Raw genomic sequence first — 23,536 nt, forward strand, 5'->3', positions numbered from 1 at the left:
ATGCTGCCATACATAGACACACACCCTATGTATACACACCCAGAGTACATACACACATGCTGCCATACATAGACACACACCCTATGCATACACACCCAGAGTACATACACACATACAGACTGACTACTATATGTAGTGGATTTTACTGGTAGTAATCTCCTGGTTACACCAGCCCACAGGGGATTATTATGTCCGTCCGTCGTGCATCCACAAATGGGAGAGGTGGGGATGGATGGGGAGGGGAGGGTGGGGGGGCTGGGTGGGGTGGGTTGGGAGGGGCTGGGTGGGGAGGGTGGGGCTGGGTGGGGGGTGGGAGGGGTGGGGCTGGGTTGGGAAGGGCTGGTCACCCCGTGGTGTCCTTATCAACGTTTAACCGACTCACGCCGGCTTGTGCCCGCCCTCACAGTCGGGAATATTTGCGGAATACACCACGCCGCCGTTGACCGTGGCCATTGACCGAGCAACCCAACGTTCTTACCCAGCTCGCTCCGCAGGAATGTGTTACGTAAACAAACATGCACGTAAACAAGCACAAGCAGACTACCGGGGCAAGTGGCCCTGTTCAGTAGCTATTGAAACGGCACGGCTATTGTTTCAACGCATAGCTTATCAGCACGACGGCAGTTTTGGGGAGTGAGTAATGTCATCAAACATTTGTCGCAATGTTGGGGAAACTCTGCACCCGTTCCGAGGTTCAGCGTCTCGTCGGCAGGCTTGAAGAAATGCCGATCAACTTGCCGGTTGTTTACAGAGAAGAGTCCCGTCCTCTCTGCCAGATAGGGGTTAGAGTCGGACCACCATAAACTATACAATGCATGAGATAAAATGCCTCGCAATTAGGGTCGTCGTGGTAAGTATATATATCGTGACAGAGATAAGCGGACAGTTCGCCTCCTTCGCATCCGTCTGTCCGTCCACTTGCAAACTAACAATATTATTTTTTCGTTACACATCCCATTCTTTACGCGAGTGCATCATATCAGCAGGACTTACGGGTTCACCGCACACGAAAAAACAAAACAAAAACCTCTGGACCGGATTCAACATTCAATGTCTCATCAGCAGAGTCGAGATGGCTCGACCCGCTGTTGGCGAACTGCCGCACGAGGAGTCACTGAACGTCGAAACCGCTTCAGAATGTTGCTTGTTTAAACAATCGGTGCCGCCACATCGCTAACACGCCAAATCCGAACAAACATAATTAATCATATCTGGCCTCTGCCAGATATGTGTGCGTGTGTCTGTGTGTCTCTCTGTGTGTGTCTCTGTGTGTGTGTGTGTCCGGCCGTGGTGCTGGCCACCCACCCCCTCGTGTACCGTTCCGGCCTTCATAGGTGCTCGCTAACATCATTTGCCCCAAATGTATGTGATGGCTATACGGGGGATATTTGTCTTCGTGTTTATGCGGTGAGCGGTATTCAAGCGGCTAGGGCGCTGCGCTACGAACCCGGCGACCTGAGTTCGATTCCCGCTCATGGCCATCAACACCAGTGACGATCCCCTAGGTCGATTCAGACTCAAATGAGTACCTGGTGCGGTGTGTAAACATCGCCACGATTGCGACAAAGGCGGCCGGGCGTGGCGCTGGTCACCGATCCACCCCTAGTGCGCCGTGAAGCTGAGGCTACACGGGTGATCTTTGTCTTGTTGTTGTGTGTGTGTGCGTACGATGCGGGCGTGCGTAAGACATTGTCAGACAGCCCGGGAAAAAAACGAAGTAAAATTGTATTAAATACACATACAACAAATTAAAACATCCCAATGTAAGATGCAATTACAGCTACATTCTGGCAGCCTAATAAAGGATCTTGGTTGGATTGCCATTTTCAATGTCTTGACAAAGATTGTACATTTTCTTTTGTAGTATATAATTGTGATTTGTTTAATAAATAAATGCTCAAGGTTGCATTCTTGCAGAGATTTATTGCATCTGAAATAACAGAAAAAAACTGCTGAAATTACGAATAGTGTGGGACGAAAGGGAGGGTCTGTGCGAGATGATCCCCGACACAAAGATCCCCCGCGTAGCAGCAGGCGGAACTGTTGTGGTGCCGTTAGCGGAGTGCCTCGTGAAGGGCCGACACGGCACTACGCGAGGCGTGATGTGGCCAGAGACACCACGTCCGGACGCCTTTGTCTTACCCCCCCCCCCCCCGCAGTGGCGATGCGTTTACACATCTGACCGGGGTCACTAATTTGAGGCCGAGTCGGCCTTAAGGGAGGCCCAGGACCGGTTCAGATAATCGTCCCTGGCGGTGGCCCTGAGCGGGGATAGAACCTTCGTGGCCGGGTTCGTGGCGCAGTGCGTCAACCACTGCGCCACCGCTCCCCCCCAACCCCACCCCACCCCACACAGATCAACCAAGACAAAGAATCCCCGTATATCCTCAACAGACGCTTGGGGTAAGTGCTGTTAGCGAGCACCTATAAAGGCCGACACGGTACCCCCTCGTGTACCAGCACCACGATCGACCGCCTTTGTCTCCCCAGGCGCGATGTACTCATTTGAGGCTGAGTCGACCTAGTGGGGGCTCAGGACCGATTCAGATAATAGTCAGTGGTGCTGGCGAGTTTATCGCGCAGCACGCTGACCGCTGCACTACCGCTCCCTACACAGATCGACACACGAGTACACTCAGACTACCCCACACGCATATACAAGAAGCACGCGTACTCTAAGGTCGAGTCACCTTCAAATGAGTACCTGATGCGGTGTGCAAACCTCCGATTAGCGCGGTCGGCTGCGTACGGTACGAAAGAAGTTGAACACACGCAGTCTACGTAAACATCACCACTGGGGAGACAAAGGCGGCCGGGCGTGATGTTGCCACCACCACCCGCATCGCGTGGTGCCGTTTCGGCCTTCGTCGGTTGCTGCTGCTGAACAGCACGAGCCCCCCAAAGTCTTTGCAATTGCCTTTCGGAGCGTGCGTGAGGATCGCTGTGTCGAGGGGGTGGAGGGGTGGGTGGCTGGAAGAGCGTGGAGGGAGAGGCACCCCCCCCCAACCCCCCACCCCCCACCTCCTCCTGTTGAGGAGGGGGCGGGCTGAGCTGGAGTCCTTTCTACGAATGTGACATTTTGGGTTTCCACCTCCGTGCGTCTCAAAACGGCGCCTCCTTTGTGCTTGCGTTGCCCCCCGACCACTTAAACACGGCCCGGTGGCAGCTCCCATTCGTCTGGCCCTGTGTGTGGCCCAGTGTGTGTGTCTGCTCGGTGTCGTCTGTGTCTGCTTGTGTCTGTGTCGTCTGGCTAAGTCTGGTGGCTGTGGAGTTACGTCCTGCCCTCCCGTGCCGTGCCGGTCTTCACAGGGTGCTCGCGAACATCGCTTGCCCCAACAGTCTGCTCAAAGGCTGTACTGGGGATCTTCGTTTGTTGTGTCTGGCCCTGTCTGACTGTGTCTGTGTCTGGCACTTGCGTGTGACCGGGTGGCTCTGTGTGGTTGTGTCTGACTGTGTCTGTGTCTGGCTGGGTGGCTCTGTGTGTGGCTGTGTCTTTGTGTGTGTCTCGAGTTTGTGTTTTTCAATCTGCCACACAAAAACACACATACTGTGTGTGTGGCTCTATCACTGTCGGTGTGCATCAATGGCTGTGTGTATGAACGTGTCCGTATGACTTTGTCTAATGTATATTTAATTGCATCTGTGTGTGTGTCTGTGTTGGCCGGACAAAGGCGGCTAAACGGGCATTGGCACAGGCTACAGATGAGATGGGCTAAGGTAGGGGAGGATTTGGAGCTGATTGGATTTGCCAATGACTGGTACCAGCGGTGTCAAGATCGGTATCTGTGGAGGAGGCTCGTAAAGGACGCTACTGGACAATTGGAGGCAGTCACCCTCCGACAACAACAGAGGGCAGATAAGGGATTCTCACAACAACGAGCGGAGCACCACGCGGCTAAAACGAAGCAAGTTGGCACAGAGGGGAGTACAGGCGGGGCATCGGCCAGTCATCTCAGTCAGTCGAACCCATGGGTCTGACCTGTGACCTCCTGCCAGCGGCGAGCTTTGCACACTTCACGTGGCTTCAAAGTGCACATAGCCTGGCACAAACATCGTGGTGCCGACGCCGCCACCACTAAGTGGTGAATGGCGGCTGTTGTTGGTGTGTGTTGTGTGTGCTTTCATTCAGAGCCAGCCAGAACCTTAATGTCACCGAATCCCTCCTTTATAGGCCTGTGAGCGTGTACTCGGGTTGTAATGTAGACCGTGTACTTGGGATGCAATGTAGAGCGTGTACTGGCGAGGGACACCAAACAGATCACTGAGTTCCACTCGGTAATAATCGCAATAACATCCTTTATTTACTTACCCTTGACTCGTCTCAAGGCGTTTTTTTCAGCAGGGTCATGCTACATTGGGACGACTGGTCACACAACAACACAAAGACAAAGATACCCCTCCCCCTCCCCCCTTAGCCTTCACAGACTTTTGGGGCAAGTGCTGCTAGCGAGCAGCACCTATGAAGGTCGGCAAGGCACACGAGGGGGTGGGTGGCCAGCACCACGCCCGGCCGCCTTCGTCTCCCGAGTGGCGATGTCTACACACTACCACACAAGGAACTCATTTGAGGCCGAGTTGACCTATGGGGAGGTGCAGCAGCGGTTGGGACAATCGTTGTTGGCCGTGAGTGGGGATCGAACTCGGGTTGCCCGCTGTGTAGTGCAGCGAGATAATTGCTCCCCAGCACGAACACACCAACACACACACATTGACATTGATGAGCAGCAAATGTGAACTGACCACATACATACTCCAGCATACGCTGCAACGTGCATACAAGCACAAGACAAAGCCCTCCTGTGCATCATTTAACAGACTATTAGGGCCAAAGTGCTTCTAGCCTTCAAGGCACACGAAGGTAATGCGTGGCCAACACCACGCCCGGCCGCCTTTGTCTCCCCAGCGCTGATGCTTACACACTGCACCACGTACTCATGTAAGGCCGAGTCCACCTAGGGGAGGTCTAGCACCGGTCGAAAAAATGATGTTGGCCGTGGGCAGATATCAAACTCTTGTTCGTAGCGCAGTGCGCTAATCACTACGCCACCGCTCCTCACACACGATACAGTACAAAGATCCCCCCTATAGCCCGAACAGACTGTTGGGGCAAGTGCTGTGAGCACCTATGAAGGCCGGCACGGCACACGAAGGGGTGGTTGGCCAGCACCACGCCCAGCCGCCTTGGTGGTTCGTAGCGCAGCGCGCTAACCACTACACGACCGCCCCCCACTCACACACGCACTAACCACTACACGACCGCTCCCCACTCACACACGCACGCAGGCAATAGACGCACACGTCAATGACCCCACTCAAACACAACCCCAACACTCACACATAACGCCGATGCGGTCAACCACCGTGGCATTCTCCCAGTCGAGTCTCACCGAGTCTCGAGGCTAATCTTTAGGAGCGTCCTGCGATACACTTGGGTGCTACCAGCCGGGCAGCGGCGGCGGTGGCTACGCAGCACGTGACCGCCTGTAACCCGGCACCGTGGAGGTAGCGAGGGGTTGGCGGATCACGCGCGCAGATGTTGGGAAACTCAACTCCGCGCCCTCCCCCGCTGGCATCTAGGAGGTGTCATACCCCGGGCTGGCCACGAGGCGACAGCGCTCAGCGAGCGTGAAACTCCATCCGTTCCATTTGCGCGTGCGGGGGGGGGGGGGTGCGGAGACGCCGCTCGTCATTGATTGGCTGAAAAAGACCTCGACCGCGTTGTTTGTTACGCTACATAGTGATAATTATTAGTATAGTTTGGCCTATCCCATTAACGACTGCTAGTTTGGCTCTGCGCGGGACGAAACGAGAGGGGGGTGGGGAGTGGCGGGGAGGGGGGTGACCACTCAAATCCCTGAGCAGGCGGATTCATTAGGACTTAGAGAGGAATACAAACGAGTGGAGGGGTGGTGGTAGTGGAGGTGTAATATAAACCCCTCCTGGAATCGCGTCAACTGCCCCCCCCCCCACGTGTAGCTGCTTGCTTAATTAATTCCTTCATTCATTGCTTCGTTCCTTCATTCATTCCTTCATTCGGCTTCTGGGTCTTTTCCGCTCCTCTGTGGGGTTGAGACGGTGAGATAGTTTATGATTTTCCGTTTGTGAGATTCCGTTTCCTTAATCACGTTGCGACCTCGATTCATCCATTGTGATTGGTTGAAAATAATAATAAGCGTTACGTTTTTTTTATACACACATATGTCGCGCGCAAGAGTTTCGTTCGTGCAAACTGCGTCGCCAGCAGTCGCTGAAGGAACCGCAGGCCAGCAGAAATGGATGAACAAATGAGTCGGTGAGTGAATGAGTAGGCGAGCAATTGGCTGACAGAGCGAGTAGGTGAATGAACGAGTGGTTGACTGAGCGAGTGGTTGACTGAGTAGGTGAATGAACCAGTGGGCAAGGGAGTGGTTGACTGAGCGAGTAGGTGAATGAACCAGTGGGGGAGTGAGTGGTTGACTGAGCGAGTAGGTGAATGAACCAGTGGGCGAGCGAGTGGTTGACTGAGCGAGGAGGTGAATGAACGAGTGGGCGAGCGTGCGGTTGACCGAGCGAGCTCACGAATGGATGAACGAGTCGGCGAGCAAACGCACGCACGAACGAACGACCAAATGGGCGAGCGAGCGAGAAGTATGGTCCAGTGGGAGGGAGGTGCCCCTCACGCTGGCAGGAAGATGCCGTGCATGTCGAGGGGCAGGGCGGAGGGGAAGGGGGCCCGGGCGAGCTCCTCCAGGTCGCGAGCGCCCAGCACCACCAGCAGGGCCTGCTCGCCGCGGCGCAGGGGGCCCACCACCACCAGCAGCAGCCCTGCGTCGACACACAGTGGCAGCGACATCGTCAGCAGGAGGAGCAGCAGCATCATCAGGAGCAGCAGCAGCATCAACAGCAGCAGCAGCATCAACAGCAGCAGCAGCATCAACAACAGCAGCATCAACAGTATCAGCAGCAGCAGGAGTAGCATCAGCACGAGCAACCTCAGCAGCATCAGCAGCAGCATCAACAGCAGCATCAACAACAGCAGCATCAACAGTATCAGCAGCAGCAGGAGTAGCATCAGCACGAGCAACATCAGCAGCATCAGCAGCAGCATCAGCAGGAGCAGCAGCATCAACAGCAGCAGCAGCAGGAGTAACATCAGCAGCAGCATCAGCAGCAACTTCAACATTATCATCATCGAGGATCTTTGTGTTTCTCACCATCATCCTCGTCCGTTGCTCCGGGTCTGGCTATGAAGACGGGCTCCCCCACCCAGCCACGTGGCTCTCGCCACTCTCTCCGAGTCTTCTCCACCAGATCCAGCTTTAAAATCTACCCGTGGGGGGGGGGCACGGTGGCGAGATGTTAACTACCTCGCCTGGTATGCAGGACGTCATGGCTTCGATCCCCACTCTGACGCCTGCTGTATATTTGGAGTTTGCGTGTCTCTCTCTCATCATCATCACGGTGGCTAGGATATGTTAACTACCTCGCCTGGTATGCAGGACGTCGTGGCTTCGATCCCCACTGACGCCTGCTGTATATTTGGAGTTTGCGTGTCTCTCTCTCATCATCATCACGGTGGCTAGGAGATGTTAACTACCTCGCCTGGTATGCAGGACGTCGTGGCTTCGATCCCCACTCTGACGCCTGCTGTATATTTGGAGTTTGCGTGTCTCTCTCTCATCATCATCACGGTGGCTAGGAGATATTAACTACCTCGCCTGGTATGCAGGAGGTCGTGGGTTCGATCCCGACCCTGACGTCAGTTGAAAATTTGAGTTTGTGTGTCTCTCTCCCTGTGGTCGCGTGGATTTTCTGGCTGCCATAAATTGCCACATGGCGATAACTCACTTCGTTGAGCAATCCCTTGTGATAGCCAGTGAGCTACATAACTCAGTGGGGCCTTACCTGGTAAAGTAAAAACAACATCGTTTTTAGCTTAGAAAGACACGGGGAGGGGAGTGCGCGCGGGAGGCTCTCGATGTCACGAAGTTCATTGCTTCGCCACGAGGTGGCAGCATGATCCCACACGATGTACAGACTGACAATAGAGTTTAACGCGTAGGCTTTCGCGACGAATATTGTCCGTATAATCATACCTGTCAACTCCTTATCAGTGCCCCTACCTTATTACAGACCAACTCAGACCGTATTGGTTGCCCAGTGCCCTTATAAATGTCAACGTCCATCCTACACAGTCCCATCACAAGGGAGAAACGCAAACAAATAGATAAAACAATGTTTGTGCCCGTATTGAAACGGCTCTAGGCCGTATGGACCTGGAAACTCATTGTACAAGAATAATGGGTAAACCGTATGGGTTGACAGTTGTCTATGAACAAGGTTTATTTTGGGTTAGATCGTATAATCTAACCCAAAAACGTGATCTAACCCAAACAAAACAGTTTTTTTTTTTGCGGATAATATATTGGTCGCGAAAGCCGACACGTTAAACTGGCTAACCTCGAAGGTGAGGATACTTTTCTTCAAGCAAGAAAATTGGAGAAACTCCGCATCAAGCGGATGAAGCTGATACCTGGGCTGGCGTTCTCAATAGAGACCCATAGACATACACAGATACCCATAGTGGCTTGGACTGACACAGATCAATAGACTTATAGAGACCAATAGACTTACAATGACACCCATAGACTGAGACTTACTGGGATAAATATATTTACATTGAGATCCATGAACTTACATCACGACCCACGGACTTACAGACTCGTATAGAAACCCATAGACTTAGAGAGAGACCCATATCACCAGGAATTCATCCAAGGCTGAGTAAACCTAGGGGAGGCCCAGGAGGGGTTCAGATATATCTCATCACCGATGTTGGTAGTGAGCGAGAATCAAACTCATGTCACCGGGTTCGTAGCGCAGTGCCCTAACCGCTGAGCCACCACCTCCCACAAACAACAACTGCCTTCGCCACTGAGTGGCGGTGACGTCACCACGACGCTTGTGCCAGGCTAGGTGCACCTTGAGGCCACGTGAAGTGTCGAACGCCCGCCGGCAGGAGGTCACGGGGTAGACCCAGGTGCCACAGGGTCGCTCACACACCAACACAACAACAACCGCCGCCGTTCACCACTAATGGCGGTGGCGTCGCCGCGTCGCTTGTGCCAGGCTAGGTGCACTTCCGAAGCCGCGTGAATCGCTGAAGGCTCGCTGCTGGCACGAGGTGACAGGACAGACGCAGGTGAACGTGGGTCAACCGACTGAGACGACCGGCAGATGCACCAGCTCTGCTCCCCCTGCTGTCGCGTGGCCGTTCCCACCTTGGTTGCCACCATGCCCGCCTGCGTCTCCACCACGTACACGAATCTGTTCTTGACCCCGGAGAAAGCCGGGTTGATGCAGGGCAGGTCCACGCCTGGGGGGCACAGTGGTGGCAAGAGACGTGAGCTGAGTTTGACTCCATTTGGGCAACATGCCCGACCACATTTGCCTCCCCAGTGGCGATGTTCACACACCGCAGCGGGCTAACCGCTACACCACCGCTCTGCACAGACACGCCACCCTCGCCCACCTACCATCCCTACATCCATCTCCCCGAAATCTCCCCGCCATCTCTCCCTCCACATTCTCTTTTCGCCTCCACCAATCCCCATCTACGGCGCCACGGTGGTCGAGATGTTAACTCCCTCACCTGCTGTATATTTGAAGTTTGCATGATTTTCCCGTGGTCGAGTGGATTATTCTCTGGGTCCTCCGGTTTTCTCCTCCACATTTATAATCGACGTGCATTTAGAGTATTTGGCTGCTATAAATTTCCACGTGATAAGCCACTCTTCGTTGAGGTATCATTTGTGGCCAGGTCGCTTTTGAATAAGAGCTATATAGTGCAGTGGGCTTAACCTGGAAAAATAAAAATAGTTTAGATTTTAGTTTAGTTAATTTTGTCTATTTTACTAGGTGAGGCCAAGTGAGTGAGCAGTTCTTTTTCAGAAGCGACCTGGCCACAAACGATGCCTCGACGAAATGTATCGCAACCGTTGCCCGTTGATTCTAAATGTGGAGGGAAACACCGGATGACCCGGAGACAAATCGACGCGACCACGGGGAGAGAGACAAAGCGAGACACGCACTCTCCAAATATACAACAGGGGATCAAGGTAATGATCGTAGCGGGGGGGGGGGGGGGCGTACTTTGTGCGATCTCCTCGGGAATGCAGTACAGGTGTCCGTCCTTGTCACGGATGGCGCAGGCCTCGCTGCCTGGCAGCGTCACCAGGTTCGTGCCGATCTCCACACCCTGCGACCACGGTCAGAATCACTCGCTCCCACACTTACTCACTCGCTCGCTCACCCACTCACTCACTCACCCACCTACTCACTTACCCACCTACTCACTCACCCACCTACTGACTCACCCACTCGCTCACCCACTAACTCACTCACCTACTCACCTACTCACTCACCCACCTACTCACTCACCAACTCAGTCACTCACTCACCTGCCTAATCACTAACTCAACCACCTACTCACTCACCTACTCAGTCACTCACCCACCTCCCCGCTCACCCAAGTACTCACTCACCCACTACTCACCCACCTATTCACTCACAAACTTACTCACCTACTCACCCACAAACATACTCATCCACTCGCTCACCGACCTCCTCACTCACCTACGCACTCACCTACTGGACACGAACACTAAGCCACACATCAACCTGCTGATTCACTCTCTCACCTGACCATGAACCCGCTCACCTATGTACATACATACAGATCCCCCGTATAGCTTTAACGGACTGTAAGGGCAAGTGCTGTTAGCGAGCAGCTATGTAGGGCTCGAACGGCAAACGAGGGGGTTGGTGGCCAGCACCACGCCCTGCCGCCTTTGTCTCCCCAGTGGGGATGTTTACACACCGCACCAGGTACTCATTTGAGGCCGAGTCGACGCACACGCATACACACACACGCATACACACACACGCACACACACGTACACACACCTACACACACACACGTACACACACACACATACGTACGCACACGCATACACACACACGCATACACACACACACACACGTACACACACACACGTACACACACCTACACACACACACGTACACACACACACATACGTACGCACACGCATACACACACACACACACGTACACACACACACGTACACACACACACGTACACACACCTACACACACACACGTACACACACACACATACGTACGCACACGCATACACACACACACACGTACACACACACACACGCGTACACACACACATACGTACACACACACACACGTACACACACACACACGCGTACACACACACACACGCGTACACACACACACACGCGTACACACACACACACACACGTAAACACGCGCGCACCTTCTCGTTGGCCTCCAACGGAATAACGAAGCGCAGCAGGCGGCTCTTCACGGGCTCTCTCCCCTCCTTCTCATCGTCGTCCCCTCCTCCTCCCCCTCCTCCTCCTCCCCCTCCCCCTCCTCCTCCACCGCTGCTGTCGCTCATGGACTTGACTCTCTTCTTATTGTTGTCACGACCCTCCTCCTCCTCGCCTTTGCCGAAGTAGAACGCCGCGTAGACTCCGTCTCCGTCGTGCGACGTGACGTCCGCGACCAGGTGGCCCTCGTCGTTGTACGTGTTGGCGTGGTGGATGAAGACGCCCGCGTCCGTGTAGCACGTGACCACGTCTGGAGGCGACGACGAGGAGGAGGAAGGGGCGGAGGGTGGTGCCGCGTCCTCTCTCTTCCTCGCCAGGACGTGGATGTGAGTCTGGCGGTGCACGGGGAGTGGGGGGGTAGTGAGGAGGTGACGAGCTGTGTCTGTGTCAGTTGCCGTGTCGTTAACGACGTCACGACGATCTGATACGAGCGACGTGTTGGTCCTGAACGTTACCATGTTCGCCAGGAGACCGATCGCTCGAGGGTGTGGTCGACCCTGACTGAAAGCAAAATCAGTTGCACGCAACCAAAATCGGAGTCGTGCGTAAACCAAACCGGAGTTGCGCGCCCAACCAGGCCGGAGTTGCACGCAACCAGGCCGGAGTTGCACGCAACCACGCCGGAGTTGCACGCAACCAGGCCGGAGTTGCGCACAACCACGCCGGAGTTGCACGCAACCGCGCCGGAGTTGCACGCAACCTCGCCGGAGTTGCGCGCAACCGCGCCGGACTTGCACGCAACCACGCCGGAGTTGCACGCAACCAGGCCAGAGTTGCACGCAACCGCGCCGCCGCACCTTCTGCCCGGGGTCGTAGGAGAGGCAGCTGGCCATGTTGTCTCCGCGCAGCGAGGAGGTGAGCAGGCGCAGCACGTGTAGCACGTGCGGCGACTCCAGGAGCAGCGCGTGCGAGTGGGACAGGCCGAAGCTGTGCAGGTAGCTGGGGCTGATCATGCGGGAGCAGGGCACGCTGCACAGCACCCGCGCCCTCCCCACTCCCGAGTTGTGCTCCTCGCCTGCCCGCAATGGAGGAGGAGCGCGCCTCCGGTTAGCACTCGCCCGGCGTACGCACGTACGTATGTGTGTGGGGGGGGGAGAAGCGCGAGAGAGGGGAACGGAGGGGGGGGGGGGCGAGGAGTGGAGAGAGGGTGGCGTGGGGGAGGAGAGGGGGGTACGAGGGGAGAGGGGGTGGGAGAGGAGAGGGGGGGGGCGAGGGGAGGAGAGGAGGGAGGGTGAAGGAGGGGAAAGGAAATGAGGGGACGCAGAGGAGGGGAGGGAGATTGGAGGGGAACAGAGAGTAGGAGAGGAAGGGAGGAGAGAATGGAGGGGAGGGGAGAAATTAGAGGGGATAGGGATGGAGGGATGAGGTGGGAAGAGGAAAGAGGGAAGAGGGGGGATAACAGAGAGGAAAGAGGCCAGGAGAGAGCGGAAGAGGTCATGGTAATCACACGGCTTGTCGTTAAGAGGACAAGTTGTACGCACCCCCTAATTACTGAGATTATCGTCGGAATTTCACAAAGTTGCCCATTCTTCTGTTTGCTTGAAGCACCACGAGGCAGGGGTGAAGTGGTGGTGGTGGGGGGGCACAGAACTTCACCCGTGCTAATCGGGGGGTGATTACGAGAAACACGCCTTCAATGAGCACACTCAACTAGAGCTACTCTGGTTTTACTTCACCAGGTAAGGCGCCACTGAGCTACACAGCTGTTTTTTTCAGGAGCGACGTGGCTGTCGCAAATGACAGCTCAGCGAGGTGGCTCATCGTTGCGCGGACATTTACAGCAGCCGAATACTCGTCCATGGGGGGCGTGACGTTCATTCGAAATGTGGGGGGAAAAGTCGGAGGACCTGGAGGAAAAAATCCACGCGACCTTGGGGAGAGAGACATGCAAACTACAAATACACAGCAGCAGGCGCCAGGGTCAGGATCAAACCCACGACCTCCTGAATGCCAGTCGAAGGAGTTAACATCTTATCACCGCAGCACTCTGGAGGTGCGTGTAAACATCACCACTGGGGGAGACAAAGGCGGTGGGCGACGTGCCAGCCATGCCCGTCCAACGCACCCTTGGCACACGCGCGAGCCGTGCGCCCCTTCGTAAAAGAGCTTCACGGCTCGTCAGATTTCCTCCAGCGTGAAAAATCAAGATTCCGATTCCAACTCCGAGGTGCGCGGCTAACAGCGGCACTTGGCCCGGCGGGCTGTCAGGAGCCTACCGGCGGAGGGCTTTGCCTTGTTTTGCCCACGTACCTGCGGCGGTGGGCGGGATCTGCAGGAGGTTGTACTTGGTGCGGCCCTTCTCGCCGATCACCGTGGCCACGTTGTAGGCCGTGCCGTCCGGCTCGTACAGTGGGTGAGCCGTCAGCATGTTCATCCCCACCTTCTCGGCCAAGTTCACCTGTGTGAGTGTGTGTGCGTGTGTGCGCATGTGTGTGTGTGTGTGCGTGTGGGGGTGTGGGGGGCGGCAGTGTAGCAAGTTCGCATGCTCGTGTTACGAAACCCGGATTCGATTCCTTCTCGCGGCCAGTAACAGTGGCGAATCTTTGAAGCGGTCCTGGGCGGTGGTCGTGGTTGTCGAAGTTATGGTGGTCGTGGTGGCGGTAGCAGCGGTGCTGGTAATGATGGAAGTAGCGGCGATGGCGGTGGTCATGGTCGCGATGGCGGTGGGAGTGGTGGTCGTTGTCATGATGGTGGTGGCGGTGGTGGCGGCAACGGCGGTGGTGGCACCTTGTCCGACGTGAGCAGCGACGTGGGCTCGATGCGACGCAGCAGCGGCGTCTGGCTCTGGGCGTACACGTCGGTGCCGCAGCGCATCAAGTTCACCGAGCAGTTGTCCGTCACCTCGGGCAACGCGCTCCGCAGCAACGCCAGGGACCTGCGGGGTCACAGCGGGACATCCCTCTCAGGACAGACGTTCACCCCTCCCTCGCGTCCCCCCCCCCCCCCCAGTGAGTGGCAGCTGACCCCGAGCGGCACAGGATTCACGTCAATGTGCTTTCTCGCACCGCGCGCAGACGGCCGTGCTGATCGTAGGCGGTTTAGAGCGCTGCGCTACGAACCCGGCGAACCCGAGTTCGATGCCCGCTCACGGCTACCAACACCAGTGACGATTATCTTAACCGGTCCTGGGCCTCCCCTAGGTCAATTCAGCCTCGAATGAGTACCTGCTGCGGTGTGTAAAGATCACAAATGGGGAGACAAAGGCGGCCCGGCATAATGCTGGCCACCCACCCCTTCGTGTGCCATTCCGGCCTTCATAGGTGCTCGCTAACTGGACTTGCCCCAACAGTCTGTCAAGGCTATACGGGGAGTCTGCGTTGTACATTTTTCTCCCGTGTTTAATACATTATTAAACACGTTTAATATACTATTAACGTATTTACTTAATGTAATGCCAATATCATTATTCACGAAATGTGCTCCTTCGCGAGCGTCTCCAGAGGAAATCCCTCGTGAAAACCGAGGGAACCGCGTGACGACGTGTAACGGCGAGGGCGTGCGGACGCCCAACGGCACCTCTGGAAGAGACCCATGCCCTCTGCGAGCGGGACCCTCGTGCCAAATTCTGGCACCAAGATGCGGTTGGCCTCCACGTTCTTCGTGTACGTGTCGCTGCGCAGGTAGCGACTGCTGAACCACACCTCGCCTGGAGGGGGGGGGGTGAGGGAGGAGAGAGAGACAGCACAGATGGGAGAGAGCGTCGCGTGTGTACGTGACGAGTCGAGACTATGAATTGTGTTTTGGTTATTTTTTATGAAATCATAATTATGATGAGAATGCCATGATTGTTATTTACTGACAATGGTGGTTGGATAATTCCGATAAATTTACTGATTGATACTCTTTCGTTCAATATTTTATTTCTACCCACGTGACTTTACCGAAAGAACCAAAGAGTATGGATTCCTGAAGTCACAAAAACTTCAAATCAAGATTACTGATTGATGCACCGCATGATGGCAATGCTGATTGATTGATCATATGATGAAAATGATTGTGGGTGCCACGGAAGGGAAATGTTAACTACATTGCCTGGTATACAGGTGGTCATGGGTTAGATCCCGACCCTGACACCTGCATATTTGGAGTTTGCATATCTTTCTCCATCTCGCTCCTCGTGGTGGCGTGGATTTTTCTCTGGGTCCTCCGGTTTTTACATTTAAAATCAACATCGTGTGCATTTAGAGTATTTGGTTGCTGTACATTTCCACGTGGTGATTATGATAAGCCACTCCGTTGAGCTATCATTTGTGGCCAGGTCGCTTCTTAAAAAAAAAGAGCTATGCCCTACCAGTGGGCCCTACCTCGTCAAAAAAAACGAAACAGTTCAGTGTATCTATGATGCTCCGATGGCTCCCAACCAGCTGCGCTCACCATCTCTGAAGTCGAACTTGCGCAACAGCGCCAGGCCGTCAAACCAGTGGCAGTAGTGCGTGTCCCCGACACTGTGCTTGCCTGGCCCGTTGCGTATCAGACAGCCGCGCAGCCACTCCGGCAGGCCTCCTGGGTTTAACCACAGCGGGGGGTCGGGCGGGGGGGTGTAAGAGAAGACGAGGGGTGGTGGAGACACAAAGAGGCACAGTCACGGATATGTCAACACCAAAAATTCGTATCGACGCATCGTCCGAGCGCCACGTGCCGCGACGAGGAGGGCGTCGCGCGGTCATCGAATTGTGTCTTGTTGCCATTGTTGTTGTTGTCGCGAATAACGCCGGCTGTGACGAGCGGGCGCAAACACGCCCTGCGTGGAGTTAGAACGAGCGGCCCTAGAGAGGAAAGCGCGGATTAGCGAACGCAAGCAAGTCGGACGCGCCGTGTCAACTTGTTAGGGGAACTGAACAATCCTGGTGATGCTGCAGCGTTCCGCAAGCACAATTACCCACGACCAAAAACGGGCAAGAGCCTTCTGTGTATTCGGCGAAAGATTTTACACGTGACTTTCACGCAGCTAAAAGCACCGAAATTGTTATGGGAGTTGGGAAAAAAAATGTTGGGATATATATCAATGGCTTTATTTTGATTGTTATTATTTAGTTCATGAAAGGAGCTTCTGTATTATGAGTGCAAGCAAAAATATAGAGGCTGCTAGGAATGCCGAGGCAGGATCGGGTAAGCATCTTGGAGGTTGAGAATAGAACCCTGAGTGCTGTAAATGTAATTGGGCAGTGAAAACACCATCATCATCATCATCGTGCTGTCAAAACCAACATTCGTTTCGGATGTGTGGCGGCCCTCACACCGATGTCTTATCGGCGAAAGTGCACCCCTCACCGCTGTAACGGAAGCCAAGGCTACAGCGAGCAGTCTGCACGGACGTTCTCAATCAGTTAAACATCAGCAATTTTTTTTTATTTACGCGTTGAAACATGTCAAAAATCCCTCAACTCTGGCAAGCGTCCTGGAGGAGATTCCGCAGTCTCTCCTCTCTGTAGCGTCGCCAGACCACCATTGCCAGCTCGAGTGATGTAAATAGCCCACGGGTCAGAGCTGACATCGGTTCCGCCCAAGACAGCAACAACTTTATTCGTACCAATTAATAGAGGCGGTTGATAATCAAAAAAAAAGAGCGACTTATTTTTGAACATTTGGAGCGGGCATCTATCATATGATTCACCGTCATCGGCCACATAAATAAATTGCAATCACCGAAGAAGATACGCCACAACACGTGGTACTGGAATGTGCAATATTTGCTCTTACAATCTTACCCCGCTCCCGCCCCACCGTTTCAACCTGCCGCACCGGGAGATCGAATCGAACCCCCCCCCCCCCGGGGCCTGGCCTGGCATTGCTGCGAGAGTCTGGCGTGAGTGAATCACGCACGGCAGAAAGCTCATTGTCTGTGTGTGTAGTGCGTGTGTGTGTGTAGATCGTGTGTGTGTAGTGTATGTGTGTGTGTAGATCGTGTGTGTGTAGATCGTGTGTGTGTAGTGTGTGTGTAGATCGTGTGTGTAGTGCATGTGTGTGTAGTGCGTGTGTGTGTGTGGATCGTGTGTGTGTAGATCGTGTGTGTGTAGATCGTGTGTGTGTAGTGCGTGTGTGTAGTGTGTGTGTGGTGCGTGTGTAGTTCGTGTGTGTGTAGTGCGTGTGTGTAGTTTGTGTGTGTGTGGTGCGTGTGTGTGTAGTGTGTGTGTGTGGTGCGTGTGTAGTTCGTGTGTGTAGTGCGTGTGTGTAGTTTGTGTGTGTGTGGTGCGTGTGTGTAGTTCGTGTGTGTGTAGTGTGTGTGTGTGGTGTGTGTGTGTAGTTCGTGTGTGTGTAGTGCGTGTGTGTGTATAGTTCGTGTGTGTAGTGCGTGTATCTGGCAAAAACAACCCCATACCTCCTCGTGGTGCCGGACGGCAACGCTGGTGTGGGCAGTGCCGTGGGGGAAAAGGCCAATTTAGATTGGCCTTTCCCCTCATGGCGTTTGTAACCACCACAGCTGCCAAATGGGGGCTCTGGACGGGTGCGAAGGGCTGTTAACCCCCTCCACCTTCAATTAATTACCACAAAACCACGTCTAAAATATCTAATTAATACGCCTGTGCCGGAGGCCCTGGGGGGACAGGCATCTATGACGTCTCCTGGCCAAACCCCATTTGGCAGAGCCAGGAGTTTGAATCTTTACCCTCGGGGCTCCTCCAGAAATAACAAAAACACACTGAGGGTGGAGACGTGGAATGTTTGAACGCTCACTGCGGAGAAGAGGCTGCCACTCCTCTGTCGGGAGCTAGACTGGTACCGCCTGGATCTCTGTGGTATTCAGGAGGTCCGTTGGACTGGCTCTGCCTCCTGCCACCATGAGGGGTGGACAGTCCACTACTCGGAGCAGGAGACCACTAAACAACAGGGAGTGGCTCTTCTTCTGAACAAAAGAATGAAGGGGGCGTGGGAGCGTGGCGGTGAGGTGTGGGAAGCGGTAAGCCCCAGACTACTTTGGGCCCACCTTCCCATCAACTGGAGACGAGGAGTGGTGGTCGTGGTTACTTATGCCCCCACCAAAGACGAACATCCATGGAGGGATGCAAGAAAGCCCGATGAGTCAGATGGCTTCTATGACCTCCTGTCACAGGTGCTAGCTAAAGTGGCCCCTCGGGATAGTCATCCTGTTGAGCGACTTCAATGCCCGAGTTGGTCATGATGCTGGCACCTGGTTTGGAGTGATTGGAAGGAATGGGCCAGATCAGCTCAATAACAACGGTAGGGGGCTGCTAGATTATTGTGCAGCCCATGGGCTTGTAATTACCAACACGCTGTTCCGGCATCGGCACATCCACACAACATCATAGATGCATGCCGGGTCCAACCAAGAACATCTGCTGGACTACATAGTGAGGGACCCTGCTGAAGCTGTGGTGTCTCAAATATTGGAAGAACAAGTCACCCCCTGTGAGTGGCTGGCTGAGGTGCCATCTGTTGAAGAAATACTAATGGCAATCCAGAGTCTGAGACCAGGAAAGGCACCGGGCAGAGATTATCTCCCAAGTGGGCCCTGGTAAAACTATGTGGCCAGGAGTCGGAGCCATTCCCTGTTCACCTTGAGGTGCGACAGGGATGTCCTCTGGCTCTCACATTATTTAACATATTTTTCGACCACGTAGTTTGTGAAGCCTTCGATGGCTGTACCGGAGGAATTTCCATCTGGTACAGATACAATGGGAGGCTGATTGATGCCCAGGTGCGGTAAAGGGATGGCTCCCTATTGATCAACCACGTTAGGTATGCCGATGATCTAGTAATTGCCGCTCACTCAGAGGAGGAGTTGGAGGCGTTGCTGCTGAACCTGGAACGTGCCACTAAGAGGTGGGGCCTTACCATCAGTCCCACCAAAACTCCACCCCCACATCACCAAATTGGTGATGGGGCAGTTGTGGAGAGATTGGGGAGTTTCCCAGACCTGGGCAGTGTGCTCATGACCGGCTCCGGTTTGACAGCAGAGGTCTCACTCCGAATCAGTCGGTTGCGTAACGCTGTGTGGAAGCTACCTGGTCTGTTGCTCAGCACGAAGCTTCAGGTCTTCTCGGCCACGGTCATTCCCTCCCTTCTCTACGCATGCGAAACATGGACCCCCCTAATGGAACATTTTCGCTGGTTAGCAACATTTAGGCTGGCCTGCCTACGATCCATCCTGGGTTTAACCAGGCTGGATTGTGTGTGGAGCTCACAAATCCTTGAAAGATCTGGGCAAAGTCCCATCGGTGAGCTCCTCCGGCAGGCAAGGCTGCGTTGGCTGGGTCATGTAGCCCGCATGCCCAGCCACCGCATGCCTAGACAGCTTTTGTTCAGCCGGATAGAGGGGGCTAAACGGGCGCGGCACGGGCTAGAGAAGAGATGGAGTGATGTGGTACAGGAGAATGTGGAGCTGAGTGGACTTGCAGATGACTGGTACCAGCGGTGTCAAGATCGGCCTCTGTGGAGGAGGCTCGTGAAGGACGCTACTGGGCAGTTGGAGGCAGTCGCCCTCCAACAACAACGGAGGGCGGAGGAGCGACGCTCACAACAACGAGCGGAGCGCCGGGTGGCTAAAGCACAGCAAGTTGGCACAGTAGGGGGCACAGATGGTGCATCAGCCAGTCATCTCGGTCATCTCAGTCAGTCAACCCGTGGCACCTGGGTCTGCCCTGTGACCTCCTGCCAGCGGGCGTTCGACACTTCACGTGGCCTCAATGTGCACATGGCCTGGCACAAGCGTCGTGGTGACGTCACCGCCACTTAGTGGCGAATGGCGGTTGTTGTTGTGTGTGTAGTGTGTGTGTGCAGTGCGTGTAGTGCGTTTGTAGTGTGTGTAGTGTGTGTGTGTAGCGTGTGTAGCGTGTTTGTGGTGTGTGTGCGTAGTTCGTCTGTGTAGTGCGTGTGTAGTGCGTGTGTGTAGTGTGTGGTGTGTGAGTGTAGTTTGTGTAGTGTGTGTGGTGTGTGAGTGTAGTTTGTGTAGTGTGTGTTGTGTGTGTGTGTAGTGTGTGTTGTGTGTGTGTGTAGTGTGTGTAGTGTGTGTGTGTAGTGTGTGTGGTGTGTGTGAGTGTAGTTTGTGTAGTGTGTGTTGTGTGTGTGTGTAGTGTGTGTAGTGTGTGCGGTGTGTGGTGTGTGTGTAGTGTGTGTGTGTAGTGTGTGCGGTGTGTGTGTAGTGTGTGTGTGGTGTGTGTGGTGTGTGTGCAGTGTGTGTTGTGTGTGTGTTGTGTGTATGTGTGTGGTGTGTGTGTAGTATGTGTGTGTAGTGTGTGTGTGTAGTGGGGGAAGGTAGCGTAGCGGTGAGCGCCCGGTGACCCGAGTTTGATTCGCGCTCACGGCCAACACCGGCGACGATTCTCTTAACAGGTCCTGACCCTCACCTAGGTTGACTCGGCCTCAAATGAGCACCCGGTGCGGTGTGTAAACATCGCCACTGGGGAGACAAAGGCGGCCGGGCGTGGTGCTGGCTACCCCCACCCCCTCGTGTGCCGTGCCGGCTTTTATAGGTGCTGCTCGCTAACAGCACTTGCCCCTACAGTCTATTACACGGCGCGTGGGAGGAGGGTATTTGCGTTTATTCATCATCATCATTGTTATTGTTATGTCCCGCGAAAGCAAGAATCGGTCTTTAAAACTCTGTACTGTATACTGGGACACTTCCGAGTTTTGAGTTGCGACAAGGAAATACAGCACACACATCACACACACGACACGTACACACACAACACTCACACACGACACGTACACACATCACACACACACCACACACACACATCACACACACGACACGTACACACACACATCACACACACACAACACTCACACACGACACGTACACACACATCACACACACGACACGTACACACACACATCACACACACACCACACACACACATCACACACACACCACACACACACCACACACACACATCACACACACACCACACACACACACATCACACACACATCACACACACGACACGTACACACACACACATCACACACACCACACACACACATCACACACACATCACACACACACCACACACACACATCACACACACACCACACACACACATCACACACACACATCACACACACGACACGTACACACACACACATCACACACACACACCACACACACACATCACACACACACACCACACACACACATCACACACACAACACTCACACACGACACGTACACACATCACACACGCGACACTCACACACACCACACATCACACACCACGCACGCAACACGTACACACACATCACACACACCACACACATCACACACACACATCACACACACGACACACACACATCACACACACCACACACACGACACACACACATCACACACACGACACACATACACATCACACACACCACACACACCAAACACACATCACACACACGACACTCACACACACGACACCACGCACACACACATCACACACACGACACGCACACACACATCACACACACCACACACACACATCACACACACACCACACACATACCACACACACACAACACACACACACATCACACACACGACACGTACACACACATCACACGACACGCACACAACCAGCACACAAACACATCACGCACACACACACACGACACACAACACACACACATCACACACACCACACACATACCACACACACACATCACACAACACACACACACATCACACACACGACACGTACACACACATCACACGACACGCACACAACCAGCACGCAAACACATCACGCACACACACACACGACACACAACACACACACACATCACACACACCACACACATACCACACACACACATCACACAACACACACACACATCACACACACGACACGTACACACACATCACACGACACGCACACAACCAGCACGCAAACACATCACGCACACACACACACGACACACAACACACACACACATCACACACACCACACACATACCACACACACACATCACACACACGACACGTACACACACATCACACGACACGCACACAACCAGCACGCAAACACATCACGCACACACACACACGACACACAACACACACACACATCACACACACCACACACATACCACACACACACATCACGCACACACACACACGACACGCACACAACCAACACGCACAAAGAGAGTGAGCGAGAGACTTCCTCTTCTACTGTACCCGAAATCATCAGCTTGACGGGCTCCGTGCACTCCTCCTCGTCCTGTCGCCTGAGTGGCATCATCATCATCACCACCACCACGCGCCTCTTTCTCCTCCTCCTGCTGCTGCTGCTGATCCTCCTGCTGCTGATCCTGCTGCTGCTGCTGATCCTGCTGCTGCTGCTGCTGATCCTGCTGCTGCTGCTGATCCTGCTGCTGCTGCTGCTGATCCTGCTGCTGCTGCTGATCCTGCTGCTGCTGATCCTGCTGCTGCTGCTGCTGATCCTGCTGCTGCTGCTGATCCTGCTGCTGCTGCTGATCCTGCTGCTGCTGCTGATCCTGCTGCTGCTGCTGATCCTGCTGCTGCTGCTGATCCTCCTGCTGCTGCTGATCCTGCTGCTGCTGCTGCTGATCCTGCTGCTGCTGCTGCTGCTGCTGATCCTGCTGCTGCTGCTGCTGATCCTGCTGCTGCTGCTGATCCTGCTGCTGCTGCTGCTGATCCTGCTGCTGCTGCTGCTGATCCTGCTGCTGCTGCTGATCCTCCTGCTGCTGATCCTGCTGCTGCTGCTGCTGATCCTGCTGCTGCTGCTGATCCTGCTGCTGCTGCTGATCCTGCTGCTGCTGCTGCTGATCCTGCTGCTGCTGCTGCTGATCCTGCTGCTGCTGCTGATCCTGCTTGGGTGCTCGCTATCATCAACAACAGCAGCTGCTATCAGCACTTGCCTCTCTCGACCCGTCTGTTTCGTCTCTGTGTGTGTGCCGGTCTTCAAAGCAGATCGCTTGACAAGCACTTGCCCCGACTGTCTGTGAAAGGCTACACGGGGGACCTTTGTCTTTGTGTGGCTGCGTCCCGGTCTTAATAGGAGCTCGCTAACAGCAACACTTTGCTCCGACCAGCCTGTGAAGAGTTGGTTATTGTGTCTGTTGTATGTGTATACGTCTGTGTGTCTGTGTATACGTCTGTGTGTGTGTCTGTGTGTACGTCTGTGTGTGTGTCTGTGTGTACGTCT

At 54.4% G+C, this 23,536-nt stretch overlaps 1 protein-coding gene across 1 annotated transcript; it reads right to left on the minus strand.

Annotated features, from left to right (window-relative positions):
- Positions 1 to 4,279: 4,279 nt before the first annotated feature.
- Positions 4,280 to 22,609, minus strand: LOC144936821 (beta,beta-carotene 15,15'-dioxygenase-like). The gene is made up of 11 exons (XM_078863984.1): positions 22,546 to 22,609; positions 15,795 to 15,923; positions 14,937 to 15,066; positions 14,148 to 14,295; positions 13,671 to 13,818; positions 12,218 to 12,435; positions 11,345 to 11,752; positions 10,132 to 10,237; positions 9,261 to 9,355; positions 7,194 to 7,305; positions 4,280 to 6,804 (listed from the first exon to the last, which is right to left on the minus strand). The coding sequence occupies exons 1-11, from the start codon at positions 22,607 to 22,609 to the stop codon at positions 6,656 to 6,658; spliced, it is 1,707 nt and encodes a 568-aa protein (XP_078720110.1). The 3' UTR covers positions 4,280 to 6,655.
- Positions 22,610 to 23,536: the final 927 nt, after the last annotated feature.

This window comes from Lampetra fluviatilis, chromosome 17, assembly GCF_964198595.1.
Source record: "Lampetra fluviatilis chromosome 17, kcLamFluv1.1, whole genome shotgun sequence".
NCBI lineage: Eukaryota > Metazoa > Chordata > Hyperoartia > Petromyzontiformes > Petromyzontidae > Lampetra > Lampetra fluviatilis.

Excerpts from the sequence above, each read along its gene's own strand:
- LOC144936821 (XM_078863984.1), bottom strand. The coding sequence starts at position 22,609 with ATGATGCCACTCAGGCGACAGGACGAGGAGGAGTGCACGGAGCCCGTC. Across the intron at positions 14,296-14,936 it reads GGCATGGGTCTCTTCCAGAG|GTCCCTGGCGTTGCTGCGGA; the intron begins GTGCCGTTGGGC and ends GTGACCCCGCAG. Across the intron at positions 11,753-12,217 it reads CCTACGACCCCGGGCAGAAG|ACTCACATCCACGTCCTGGC; the intron begins GTGCGGCGGCGC and ends GTGCACCGCCAG.